Consider the following 15630-nt stretch of genomic DNA (forward strand, 5'->3'; position numbering starts at 1 on the left):
GGCCAAAGTTTCTGAAGCGGAAAAAAAGGATGCGCGTTGTTCATACTTGTGCGCAGAAGATACTTTTATATCCTAATTTACCATGAATTATAATAAAATACCATTTTCATCTCTGTAATTAAACTACTATAGTATCCCTATGAGTTTTTCCATGTTAATTTGATTGTGATCGAAGCGCCCTCAATTTTGCTCAATTGATTTTTGCGCAGGTGTCATTTGCTCAGTTGACTTATTGCTCACCAGTCTTTTGCTCAGCTGATACCAGATCCATCGAAAGATAAAACTTTCAATGCTCATCCTTTTCATCCTCACGATTTCCTATGAGTTTAACTTTAATCAAGTTTCTTTGGGTATCACTGTTATCATATTGAAGAGATTTGAACTGTTAACAAGTTAGATCAAATCTAATCCACTAGATAATAAATTAATTATCTAGCGACCAATTGTCAAGATAAAGTGGACAATTTGTTAGATTGATTAACCAATTTGTAAAATGAATCAACGAAATTGATTTAGAACTTGAATTTCATGTAATGATGATGAGGTAAACCGAAGGACCAAAAAAAGGTTAATGATGTTACTTATTGTCATAAGAATAATGAATATGTCGGTGATATGGAACTTTTTTCGAGCTTATTCTGAGTCGATGCTATTTTCAGGGGTGAATGAATCACCCTGGAGAAATAATATCATCATGAACATTATATTCTCAGTTGATTATTGAATTTTATCATGAATTCAACTCAACACTAAACCGTTAAAGATGACAATTTATACTTAGAGTGAACAAAGTTTTTTCTGTTATCACTTTTTAAATGATTAATTTGTGAGAAAAAAAATCGTTACAATTACAATTCAGTTAATCTAACTACTGACTTTAAATCAGTCAATTTTCACCATTAACTCAATGAAAATGTTCAACAATCAATAAAAAAATAAGTTAAATCCATTACAATGTCACCGATAATCAAAGTTGAATTGTTCAATGTTTTCAATAATAAACAATCAAATTGATTTGATTAATTGTTTCTGCGTCATTGTTACTCACGTTTGGATACAATCAATAGATATTTGTGCTCATTTAATTGGTTAATTGTGTGACCAACTTTTAATTGTGAGCTTCATTGTTATTCATTGACATCATTTAATTTAGAAACAATTTACAATCAATAAAAGTTAAGGTAACTATTGATTTTCAATGATAATTAATTTTTAATCAAACTTTTGTGATGAACAGTTATCATTAATGTCATCAGTGAATATAATCAATTTCATTATTAATTACGATCAACTTAATTATCGATCAATAAAATATTTTTTTACTCATCGATAGATGAAAGTGATTAATTAATGAAATTACTCTTCGACTTATATAATTAACATGAGTGAATTATACAGAATTTAATGAATATCAGTAACAAGAAATTCTATCCCTCTATTTCCCTGAATATCCATGTAGTTATCAAGATAATTAGGGTGTCTGGAGGTGCGGAAAAAACTCCCTGGGCGAACGATATAAAGTTCCTATTGATTTTGACAGCGATCAGAAAGAGAGTGGGGGAATATATTGTAATAAGGCGAAAAGATATATTAATATAAAGGAACATGAAGAAACCTTGGAACAACGTATTTGTAATTAGAAAAATTCTGAACATACTGAGCAGAACTCTATGAAAATATTCACCAGATTATTATTATTTCCATGATTAAAGTAATATTAATTATAACTTGAATCTTTTTTCCTCCTCACATGAAACCGACTCTTGAAAAAAAAGGGATTATTGAAGAGGCAATTCAACAACAAAGTAAAAGATATTATCATCATCATGCATCATGGTGATTCCAACAAAGGCAGAAAATAATAACAGTTGATTCATTATGATAATATTCATTAGATTGGAAACATTTTGACAGATTTTAATGGCTACACGTGTAGATTTATGTTGCAAATAATTAACTAAATGCTGATGATTAATATTCAATAGAAAGTTAATCAATGAACAGAAAATACTGCTGATAACTGAGCTTTATTTTCACCTTGCAGAGTTTTGATCATAATGAAATATTATTCAGAACACGTTGTTCAGAATCCTTGAATCTTATGTATGACATGAGGAAAACAGGGGAGACTATGAATTTCAAAGTTTTCAAAGTCAATCCCAAGTCAGCATTTTCCTCAGCATTAACAGGTAATCAAATTGCTCAGGTAGCTCAAGTGAACCTCATGAAAAGATTTCTGTAGCAGGGTGGTTTCAATATTTATAGAGATTTTTATTTCTCATCAAGTTCTTGAAAAAGTAAATTCTGTTCTCAAGAATGTCAAGTGATAATAATAATTTCATATTAAAGTCTTTTACCTGATAATATTTGTCACTGTCCTTACTTGTGAATAACGGTAAAGACAAATGAACAAAGTCTCATGAAAATATTCATGTTATCTAATATTTTTTCTTCACATTCTATCCTCTTATTATTTTATTTGTTCTGTGTTCTTTTTTATCGTTTCGTTTCTTTTACGAAATTAGATTTTGTTACTTGAATTTCTGATCATCTATCAATTGCATTAGTGCAGATTCTGGTGTTAAGGCTCATATATTTTGCCCCATGAAAACCAATTTCAACTGATATTTTCATGAGAGATAAATAAACATTGAATTGAAAATTTAGAGAAAACAGAAAAAAAAAATATCAAAATAATGTTATTTTCCCTTGTTAGATATAAATTGTAGCAATTCCTTTATCGTTCCCTAAATTGTAACAGTTTAAATCTTATTATCATGATAAGTTCATCTAGGATAAATTCAGCAATATAATATTTTGCATCACTTTAGCATCAATTGATTACTTTGAAACGATAGTTTCGGATTCACCTTAAGAATTGAATAATATTAACTTATATACTCACAATTATAAATATAACAAGAACTTTAATGTTGACTAAGGGAAGAGGGAAGTGGGACTTAATAAAATAATACAATGTATAACAATATAACGAAGGTGATCATGATACTCTGATCATGATCACCTTCAGAAGATTCTAGAACATTCCAACTATTAAATATTAAATCTATTATCGTGACATGAAACTCATGGTCATCATCATGGTAACAGAAACAATACAAAGACAGATCATTAAACTAATAATCAATAATTTTGTTACATTACCCCCGTCCTCCAGACGAAAGGTCTCTCTTTCGTAACAATAATCGATAAATCAATAAGCACAGTTTTTGCATTAAGTAAGCACATCGAATGCGATAAAAACACCATAACGAATTATTCATACTTTATATTAACTTTTACATATTTAGAACCACAATAAATCTGATTGTGTTCGGAAATTATGAACTCCAAAACATCTTCAGGTACATCAAATTTAATTACATTAAATAAAGCAGCAAATTCTAACAAACATGCACGAGCTTTTTCCAAAATTTTCGCTTGTTGATCAAATTTACCGTTGATTTCGTCTTCAATTCCCGAACAACGAAAATAAGCATATTTCATGAGTAACTGGTTACCTTTGATTTTACCTTCAATCTTTTCCTTGACTGATTTTGGAGCAGGTCGTTTCAATGTTTTCTTCAGCGTTAATATTTGATCGATGGCAATCCCTACCACCTTTACGAAGTTATCATTTTTATCCTTCAACACCTCAGAAGTCATCTTTTGATTACTGTTAGAAGCAGAAAACAGCTAATACAATTAATAACAATTAAATAACATATAATATAGTAACATTAACATTAATAATGTTAATTTACAAATAATTCTTTCAAATAACAAATTCTTTCAAAATTTTCATCAACATTAATCCAAGTTAGAATGAGAAATTGCAATAAGATCTCCATTAACTTGATTATCTCATAATTAATTTTATTAAAACTAGAACAAGGTATGTAAAATTCCATGGATCAATACGTAATTTAAAAGAACCATCTCCCTTGCCACCAATAGCGCAATGAGTTGGATAAGGAGGAGGCGACTGTTGACACAACAACCAGTCCACAAGGTACCATCTCCTACGTTTTAACCAAATTTCTAGTAATCAATAAAACTAATTAATTGAGTTGAGAAGCTAATCTATCAATATTAGCTTCGATTTGATTGATCTCCATCACCAGACCAACGATGGAGTTACGAGCTTTGATAAACATTATCACTAGCTCGTCGAAGAGTAGCCTCAGCTCGCTGGGCTCTTTGTAAAAGATCATGTACTGAATTAATTTCGAATTGGGCAAAATACTGAGAAATTTCAGGCTTGATTCCTCTGACGATCAACCTTATAACTTTTCTCTCATCCATCTGAACATTAATTCGTTTACAAAGTTTAATTTGGTCCAATATAAATGATAAAATCGATTGATTTTCCTTTTGTTTCCCTTGGTACAATTTACTTTCCATCAATTGTACGTAATGGATTAACCATATCTCTGAGTAGCATTTCTTTCATTACATTATAATCAATAATTTTATTTTTACATAAGAAATGTACCAAAGTTTAATAGTTCCGGTGATAAATAACGGAATCTCTTCAATCGAAGGTCATCATCCCATCCAACAGCAGTAGTTTGAATTGAAATTTTCGAGCCAATCGAAAATGTCTTGATTATTATCACCACTCAGTCGATAAATATTCAGATTTGGCTCAGAGGAAGGTTATTGTGAAGAATAGACATCTCTCGCATTCGATTGTCCAACTATTAAATTTTCTATCTCAAACAACAACCTTTTATATTAAATAACCTTAATAAATTCTATTGATAAATATATATCACTAACTTGCTTTTGAAGCTGTTTAAGGTATCATATTTATATCATCAGTTATAACCTTAAATAATTCTAGAAATTGTGACAAATTTCAACACCTCGACTTGCTCTAGAAGCTGTCTTGAGGTATATCCTTATGTCACAATAAAGATGAAAATCTCCTTGAAACTTACCAGTTTCACTTTTATTATTTATTGTACCAACTTTATTGTATTGATTTAAGCAAAGAATAAAATTCGAATCCTCGAATCTTCGAAATTGCGGCACACAAATCACACGAACATCCTGCCTGGGTCGCCAATTGAAACGATAGTTTCGGATTCACCTTAAGAATTGAATAATATTAACTTATATACTCACAATTATAAATATAACAAGAACTTTAATGTTGACTAAGGGAAGAGGGAAGTGGGACTTAATAAAATAATACAATGTATAACAATATAACGAAGGTGATCATGATACTCTGATCATGATCACCTTCAGAAGATTCTAGAACATTCCAACTATTAAATATTAAATCTATTATCGTGACATGAAACTCATGGTCATCATCATGGTAACAGAAACAATACAAAGACAGATCATTAAACTAATAATCAATAATTTTGTTACACTTTATCATAAATATGGCAGCAAAAATGATTGAATAAAAGTTCATGTAACTCTAGGCTGGATGCTAATAGATATTACATGATAGCAAATATGGAGACTGAAATTTCAAAAAAGTTCTGACGATAATCTGTATATGGTGTAAATGGTATTCCCTTGACTCAATAGTCAATTTTAATCCATTTATTAATTATCTCGGTTTCTCTACATGGAAAAGGTTGAACTTTTCTCGAGAAATTTGTTGATTGTAATGGTTTTTATCCTAATAAAGGAGGATGGTCGCCGAATTTTAGTTTTGAGTTAAGAGTTGAAACTTTTTGTATTTGTAGGGCCACAAATATGAAGTCCAAATATATTTATTTTTTTCTGATCTGATCAGTAGTTTTCGAGAAAATCGAGTTCGAAGTTAAAACTTTAGGTCGCTTTTTCTCAGCAACGATAAGTTTTTAGATCATGAAATTTTTATTTTATCGACAACTTTTCATGCCCTAACAGAAAATTAAATTTGTTTTGGTAAAAAAATATCCAAAGTGCTCCGGCCACAAGGCTATCAGAAGCGCTAGTTTTTTGGCCTTAAAAAGTGATGTGCTAGCTGAGACTAAAGTTAATTAAAAGTTATACTACACTCAAGTTATAAACACCCAAATGTTTTATGCTTGCTCGAATGAAATATTATTTCATCAAATATTGTCAAACTATTTATAGCAAAAGTGACTGTATTTTCAGGCCAAAAAACTAGCGCTTCTGATAGCCTTGGTTAAATGACGGTGATTTGACGTATTTAGACATCTCTAAGTATTTTAGTTTCGGAGATATTAGCCCTTGAAGATCAAAGGCCACTTTCTCATTCCGGTAAAACTGTTGATCAAATGAAAAAAGTGCTCGATCCACGATATTAACCCATACTAGGATAGCCTCAAAAATAAGTTTCAGATCATTCTCGACACTTGGGACTAATCGCCGTCCATTTATTTAAATACAGTTGTGGCTGGAGCACTTTGGATATTTTTTACCAAAACAAATTTAATTTTCTGTTAGGGCATGAAAAGTTGTCGATAAAATAAAAAGTTTCAACTCTTAACTCAAAACTAAAATTCGGCGACCATCCTCCTTTATTAGCAACAATTTAATATCAACTGACCAAACAATAAATGTTGATAACAATAAGATAAACTTTTATTTTCACACTCACAACTCAATCCATGGACAGATTATGTTTACTTTGATTCTGGTTGATGACCAGTTTATAGATTGACAATATTGTGATGATAAAATTGATTGATTATTCAATGTACATTCAAGTATAAAAGGGAATCATCATCATGTCAACTGAATATGATGATACATCATCATCATAGAATGAAGGTAAAGAAGATGATATGAAGAGACACTCAGAGAAAGATGGTTATTATTATTAATATATATGAAAAATAGAGTCACCATTGAATTCCCATGTAGTTTTCAAGTCTCACTCTTTTGGTTTTGATCACAAATCTGTTCATCATTAAAGATTGATCATCATGATGATTTGAGAAAACTATTAACAGAGACACAGAAAAACATACAAACAAAAAGAGGATGAGTAGTACATCTAATATGTATTAGCGATATTACTAGAATAACAATTATCCCTCAATGATTCCCATGATATTTTTCACCGAATTTTTCAAATAATCTGTTTTCTTTTGTTTCCTTTTTCTCTTGTTTGTTCATATACTTAGAACAATGACAATAAATCATTTCGAATCTTCCAACTTACAAGTTTCTCTTTACATCTATTCTCATGTACTAATATCTTCCGATAGAAGTAACCAAATGCTAAGAATTTTTCTATTGAGACCTTAGGTATTCCATTAGGTGATTCTCAGTATACAACATGATAACATTATCTTTTTAAAGTTATTTTTTGTTCACAGTGAAAATAAAACCTTAACCTAGCATTTTATTATCTAACAAATATGAGAAATTTCATCTCAGTGTCAGATTTAGATAATAATAACTCGGTAAATACAAGACATCCTTTCAGAAGCAACATGAGATAAACTTACAGAATTCTCAGTTTTTTTTTTCTATTCTTTATAATATAAGAAAAGTTGATGAAATTCTTCATTTTTTTTTCTTCCCCCCTGAGAACAAAAAAGTTCAATCCAATTGATATTCACATAAATAATATTGTCTCGTATTTATATTGATTCTGATTACAATCAATTGATGTGTTGCAAACTTTTCATCACTTCATCTCAATACTTTTCAATCAAAGTCAACTTGATAACTATCATGATCATTATTGAAATTCAATTGATAACAACAATTGATTGGGAAAATTATATTCATCGTTAACCATTCAATAAATTACCGTTCAAATTACCATGAATACAGATAATCATCAATGGTAATCTGATGAAAAATGTATTCCTGAAACATGATATGTGAAAATGAATGAAAAAAAAAGTAAACATCCCTTTTGGATAATAATTGGATTAAACTAATCATGTAAATTGAAAATAATGATAATACTGTCAAGCTGAATTAACTTTATCCAATGATTTATGTTATAAATTGTATTTGATTTGAACAATAATGATAATTGAAATTATTTGATTGATTGTTACCTACAATTTGTTGTCAACCAATTTTATTTATTATAAGATGATGATGATAATTTGATAGATTATCATTTCTGTTCACATTGTTGTTGATTGGGTAATAAAAAATACAACTGAATCAACTTAATTAACAGTTACAATGACAACACAATCAAAATGAGATTATTGAAAAATTGGTGAAAAAAAAGTCAAACAAATTGTCAGATTAACTGTTGTTCATTGTGACAATTTATCTTGATGATTATTATCAGTTGATTAACTCTGATCAACTTTAACTTTTCAAGTATAAATTGTGACAGTTTTAAAAACTTGACAATCTTGACCTTAATCAAACTAATTGCAACTTTCTGTTTCTAATTTGATTGACATGTTAATCTAATCATGTTACTCTTGATGTCTATGTTAAATTGTGATAACAATTTAGCTGTAGCCTTTAAAAAGTTATTCAGATTAATAGATTTAATTTGCTACCTCAAATCAAATACTTTAATCATGTTAACTCAATCTAATTGTTGAATTAAATTGAATCAACATCAAATGAATGGCTAATTGTTGTTGAAACTTTTTCTAATACTTTTTTTTCTGGATTCAAATCATTGCAATTAGATGATAATGACCAGAAAATCTGAAAATAAATCAGCGATTTTTGAACCTTCTCATTTCATGACTTATCGTTTTATCATGAAATCCATCATGTGTTAGATTTTGAGTCTTTTTAGCAATTTCTCTTGCTTTTGTATCAACTGAATCAATTGATTGTTACTAATCAATGGCGATTAATCTAAAAAAGATTGTTTATCTTGTTGAAACTTTTCCTTAATTGACTCGAGGAAAAACAAACAATTTAGATCTTATCACCACCATGATAGTGAGAATTCAATGAGAATGAACTTTTCAATGTTGTGAGAAAAGTTGACTGAAAAAACTTTTTAAGATAAATGAAGTGAGGAAAATTTTTGTCACCATATTAAAAATAACTTGACCATAACTTAAACCATTGACCATTGGGTCATTGTCACCCTTGGACAGTTAGTTCACATCTATTCGAGGTGATGGAAGGAAAAAGAATAACGAAAAACCAAATTGTCAAAGAATTTTTCTTTTATTATAAATGAGCTTTTTTCCTTTCTAAAATTCAGCCAATTCAAACATTTAAACAGGAAATTTAGGTTATCATGATGAAAGAGAAAGCAAATTATGAAACTCATCAATTGTCTGTGACATTTCATGATAATCGCGAGGTGACACATCAATTTAAACACAATGTTTCAACTCATTTATTGATAATTCATTTCCTTAACCAGGAATTGATTGAGTTAAGGATAAAAGCACCATTAACTTTATCAGGTTAACTTTTTATCACTACAATTATTGTATGAGTGATGAAATTTGGGTGTTGCAATTTGCTTAGACAACAATTTTATCGTCAACAATAATTGTCATAATTTAGTAAATTGATTGCCTATCAAGAAAACTAAGTGAGTGCTATCGAGTTAACATTGTTATTAACATTAGATGATATTTTAATAACTCATTTTATCACCATGATCATTACCCATTTTCTTTCACTCATGATAAATGATCCCATGAATTGTCACCATAATCAACTATCAGTGTTTTCAACACTTCATCTCCCAGTTTAACTTTATTTCCAACTAGTATCATACTAAATAATTGCCATGGGATCATGAGCTTCTTTTTTTATCATGGTGAATTCTATCTCAGCTATTAGGTAAGTTGAAGAACATAAATTTTATTCATATGTTAACCTTTGACTTATCTTTTATTTAAAGACACGAGGACATTTCTCATCATTATTTTCACCATGATGATGAAATGAAATCTTGTTACAGAATCCGAGAGATAATCGTTACTTGGTGAAAGAGGAAAAACTTTGGAAACAAAAGTGGAACATTGTTGTTATTTTTGAATGTTCATGAGAGAGTAAATAGATTCAGGGTGATATTTACTCCGAGTAGTATCATGAAAGAAACAATAACAACAAGAAAAGTACACCGAATTCATCATTCAGATTATATTGTTGACATTTTTTTTGCTCTTTCTCTCTTTTAGTATTCAGATAAACAAAACAAAAACGAAGAATAAAAAATAATAGAATTGCAAAGGATTCTTCTATTAGCTACTTCCACTCTCCACCCTGGTTATTTCCATGAGTTCTGAAGATGAGCATGAAAATAATATAAACAACAATATCAAACATGAGACTGAATGATAACAATAATGATCAACTAAGTAATCATACAAATAATGATAATAATCTTAACTTTTTCCAAGTGTGAAAATAACTTTTTGACATTACCTTTAACTAACAAGCATGAATATTATCAATTGTTGTTATTAGTTGATTGTTGACTGCTTATTGAAAGCATTCTTATCAGGATTACCCTGAGATACATGAATATAATCATGGGGTTTTTACTTGGATAACAATTTGTTCAAACACTTTATGTATATATATAACCGTAATTGATGAGACAATTACTCAGTTTTCTTACAATTAATATGCATTAACACTCAAACGAAACATTGAATGGATGGAAAGACAAAAAAAATTTGTTCCAATTCATGAGGATAATAATAGTCTTTCAGAATTATTCAGGGCATAGGCTTTTCTTATTGTTTACATCATTATGTTTAATCTCTGAGAGAGGGTCAGGGGATGAATTCAATTTTCTTATTGAACATTTACTATTATTTATTGAAGTATAAATATTCATATTTACTGAACTTTTCAGTTTTTCGCTTCACTCTTAGTTCAATTTATATTCTGCATCATTGCATGTGGATTGTTCATCTGATTATTATGATTCACAATTTTCCTGTAGTTCTCATATTTCAATTAACTTTTCGTTAACAGTACATAATTACAATTGTTAACCATTAATAAGATCCTGAAGTTTTATCATGAGTAAACAATATACTATGAATAAACATCTAATAGTAACATGAGAAAGTTTCATTCAACTAAAGGTAAACAAAATTTCAGCTTAATAACTTATCAGCTAATTTTATATTTGTCATTTAATTTTGATATTCAATATTCAAACAAAAAAAATGTCAATACTTTAATTATAATCTTCATTACAATGAACCAGGAATTACACAATATCATTACTTCATGAAGATTACAAGTACATAAAATGTAAATACATAAAAAAAATCAACTAAAAAGTTCATTAATATTCAATGAACTAATATAATCATGAATGGTTTGATTCATGATGTTTAGCATGAAACAATTACAGTTGAAACAATCATTACAAATTAATCATTTTCAACTTGAATCAAATGAATAATTGAAATTTTCAAGCAAAAGTCAGAATTGATTGAGCAATCACGAACAATCAAATGATTAGAGCGGATATAAATTGTATCTTTCCTAAATTGGCCTTTAATTGTTCACAACAATTAAAAGTACAATAAAGATTATCAGTCAACCTTAGAGTCAACATCTTAAGGCAAAATATTATTACTTTTTTTACTCCTCAAATGCTACAAAATGATAATAATAATAATAACAAGATAATATTAATATGTAATAACCTGAATTGCCTCAGGGCAGAAACATTATTAGTTGAATTGTCAGTTGATTAACTGATAAATTTTTACTTGGATTAACTTTATCAATCCACTTTCATTTCATCCTTCCCAGTTAGTTTAATATTATCAAGAGTATGATAATGTTGTTATAAGTTAATTAGTCAACTGATTAGTCTAATAGTATATATATATAATTACTTATTTAATTATTGACCAATTTATTGTTCAAAATGTATTAATATACTTGATTAGTGATAATTATTAATCTAATTTGCTTTTTGCTAGTTCATTAATTATTTTGTATCAACTCAATTAGCTTTATAAATGTAATATTAACATTTAATTGTGATTAACTACTACAAATTACTGGAAGCGATAACATGGTTTCTACCTGGAGATGATGATGATTAGATAATTATATTAGATGATAGTTTATAAATTAAGATTGAACATTTCAGGTAAATTGTGATTAGATGAATGTGATAACAAAGGTTACAAGGATGAGATTCTATTATTATCTTAATTGAAATATGAATTCAATCACAATTTAACCAGGAAACAAATTCCCTGAGATGAGAATCTGTTTTCAAGAAAGAGAGGGAGAGATAAATTAAGTTTTATGAGATTTTCATGATGTAAGAACTGAACTCTAACTAAGAATCATTTGAGCTCGTTAAGGTTTTCTTGAGATCTTGTCAACTAAGATGCTTGTGATTCTCAGACTATCAAATTGAAATTACTGAGTAATCATCATTTTCATGGTAGTTACAAAGTCTTTGTTTCATGAATTTTACATTTTTATGAGTTTTACAAGCCTAATAAGATGATGACTTTAAATTGAATCATCATTCAAATGAGATTTTGACTATAATGATGATGATATTTAATAAATTAGAACCTCAAATAGTTTCATGATACTTGTAAAATGAATATCATGTAAGAGAGTAAAACTGTTCATTGTAAAGGTTAAGTCGATTGAGAGGAAAAAAAAAGTTTTCTTTCCCATCATCAGCTCGAACCCCTTTTCTCATAACTCATATTGAGATTTAACAAATTCCCTGAAAACTCATGGTTCAGAAACTTTCATCAATTTCTCTGAATTAGCTTCTTGCTCATGTTACCATCTTGTTCTTGAAGTTTCATCATATTTTTCCATCTCAGTTCGTATACATGTACTATGATAATCTGCTTTGTATTTTGTACGAAAAAATCATTTCCATGGTAATATGTATACAGAATTTTCATCTTTTTCATCTTCCTTTTTCTTTGTTGTCTTCCTTTATATGAATACAAACGAGAATCAATAGGATGATCATGATGTGATTTGATGAATTCAAACGGATGCAATCAATTTAAATTGAATTAAGCCGTAGACAGGTAAAGAAGCTCAGAATCTTTAGATCTATGGGATTACGATATTGAAGATGCGCGATTTTTTATTCGTTGATGGCAAATTAATATAATATAATTACTTTTTTTTTCATCTAATATTTTCAGCATTTTCCAATCGGATTAAAGTAAACCCTGTGATTGTGAAATGGATGAAATGTTAATATAATGGAATAAATATTCAATTCAATCAACAATTAAACTAATCAGCAGTAAGTCAAGGGGTATAAGTCATCATGAGAGTTGAACCTTGGGTTGAATTTTATTTTTATGGTGTTTTATTAACATCAATGTGCCTGTTTGGTATATCGGCTAATACAGTGACACTTTTCATCTTGAATGCTTTCAATGAGATGAGACGTCAACCCATCAACGTTTATTTGACTGTACTCGCAATCTACGACAATGGAGTATTGATTAACGCTCTTCTCATGCTCGGAATACCAGCATTGGTGACAAACACCAAACAGAATCCAAGTGATTATCTTCCATCCATGGTGTTCCCATCAATCGATTCGTTATCTTTTCCAGTGAGTGGCCCACCGGAAACAGTATCAGATTCTTCATCTGTACATATGATTAAAACATCGCCTTCATCATCATCATCATCATCTTTTTATACCTCATCGTTATTACCTTTATCATCTTCTACACCTTTGTCTTCCTCTTCATCATCTCGATACCTTGTTGAATCGAAAAGTTTTTTCAAAAATGATGATAATCATCCATTGATTGTTGATGATTCAGTTAACTCAATTAAAAGTAACAATGGTGATATAAATCTCAATGGTTCTTATGATTATCCTAATACTTTTGGAGCAATCATTGACTCTCATTTTAATTTATCCACCTCAACGATAGCCAACAGATCAATTTTAAATCTAATTAGACCAACATCTTGGTTACCAAATGGTTTAATTGACTCTAATTCAGTAGCATCATCACCATTACCGTTATCGATAATTGATTCTTTGAGTGATTATTATCATCCAGATAATCTTGCATCGTCATCTTTATCTGGTGAGAATCATCAGCATCAACATCAATATTATCCAACAATATCATCACTCTCAGTTTCAAGTGAAAACCCAGATCAATATTTCCCAATTCACCCTGCACCCAATCAATACACCGAAGTACCCGATGATCCACTTCCCTATTATGTGACCATCGTTTATCCAATGGCTTTGATTGCCCAAACAGGATCAATATGGACAACATGTTTGATCACCGCTGAAAGATACTTTGCCGTGTGTCACCCTTTTCGTATACGAACATTTTCCAATCGAAATCGAGCCATTTGGGCGGTAATTTTTCTCTCAGTTGGAGCTTTTCTGTACAATATTCCTCGATTCTTAGAAATAGAAGTTTTCACAACCCCTGAGGGCAGTCAATCAGTTCGTAAAACTGCACTTCGACAAAATCGTCTCTATTATTGGTTATATTATATCTGTCTTAATCTCGCTCTTCTCTACATTATCCCACTCTCCCTGTTAACCGCTCTTAACACCGAGATATACAAAGCCATTCGTAGAGCCTCACGAAATCGAGCCACCCTGACAAACCAAGAGGAAACGGAACTAAACATCGCCTCTATGTTGGTACTTTTAGTGTCCATTTTTATAGCCTGTAATGCACCCGCTTTCGTTGTCAATTGTATGGAGTTTTTTAATGCCCCAGGATACGAATTGGCGGTAATTTTCAGTAATCTACTTGTTTGCCTCAATTCATCAATCAATTTCGTCATCTATTGTATATTTGGTAAAAAGTTTCGCAAAAAATTGGGTCAAGTTTTTCATTGCTCAAAAATGGCTCAATCAGATAGACTGACCAACACCAATACCTGTCAGGCAAGATTAAATAACAATATGAATCTTAATTCAGTTGCTATCACCAATGTAAACAATAATACAATTAATATTAATAATAACAATTTAAACCTAACCACTGACAATACAAATAATAACAATAATAACAATATCGATACCAATTCAATGCACTCAATTAACGAAACTTATGTTTGATTTTTGAACAAAATTAGAATCAAATTTAAAACAATAACAGAATTATTATTCTATTGGTAATTATGTTTCAAGTTAATCAATTTAAATTGTATCATTAAAATGTATTATCAAAGGAAACGATTCCAATCGTAATGATTAATTAAAAGTTTTTAATTGTAACACAAAATTGTGTAATATTATTAATATGAAAGGCTGAAAATTTGATAATATATTTATGGTTAGTTAACAGGGAAGTTTTTTTTGCAAATTATGATGGATTAATTAGCTTAACAATTAATTTGTACAATAATTATGGATAAGAATAGCTGAGAATGATTAATAGACGATAATAAGTGGTGAAAACTAATTAGTGATCAAATTAATAGCTGTAATCATATTAACCAATAGATACAATAATGGATTTGATAACGATGAGGGGGGGAAAAGTTCAATTGGGAATCTTAATTGTTATTCATTTCACCATGATGATGATGATCATGATGATAACTCAAGGGATATGCAATGAATAGGTAGATGATGAGATTAAAGAAAATTCCATTGAGAATTGAAGGAAATTCAGGTTGGGAAATTTTCACCATGAAAAAGTTTTTCTTTTCTTCATGAAACGATCAAAGAATAGCAAGAAAAAGGTTAAGATGAACAAGTTCCCAGAACTTTAATCTTAATCT

At 29.5% G+C, this 15630-nt stretch overlaps 1 protein-coding gene across 1 annotated transcript; it reads left to right on the forward strand.

The window, feature by feature from the left end:
* The first annotated feature begins 738 nt into the window (after nt 1–738).
* LOC128393932 (uncharacterized) lies at nt 739–15115 on the forward strand. Its single transcript, XM_053354161.1, has 2 exons — nt 739–1181; nt 13047–15115. Exon 2 carries the CDS (start codon nt 13175–13177, stop codon nt 14960–14962), a length of 1788 nt encoding a protein of 595 aa, XP_053210136.1. The 5' UTR covers nt 739–1181; nt 13047–13174; the 3' UTR covers nt 14963–15115.
* Nucleotides 15116–15630: the final 515 nt, after the last annotated feature.

Source organism: Panonychus citri, unplaced genomic scaffold, assembly GCF_014898815.1.
Source record: "Panonychus citri isolate SS breed McGregor unplaced genomic scaffold, ASM1489881v1 Contig00139, whole genome shotgun sequence".
NCBI lineage: Eukaryota > Metazoa > Arthropoda > Arachnida > Trombidiformes > Tetranychidae > Panonychus > Panonychus citri.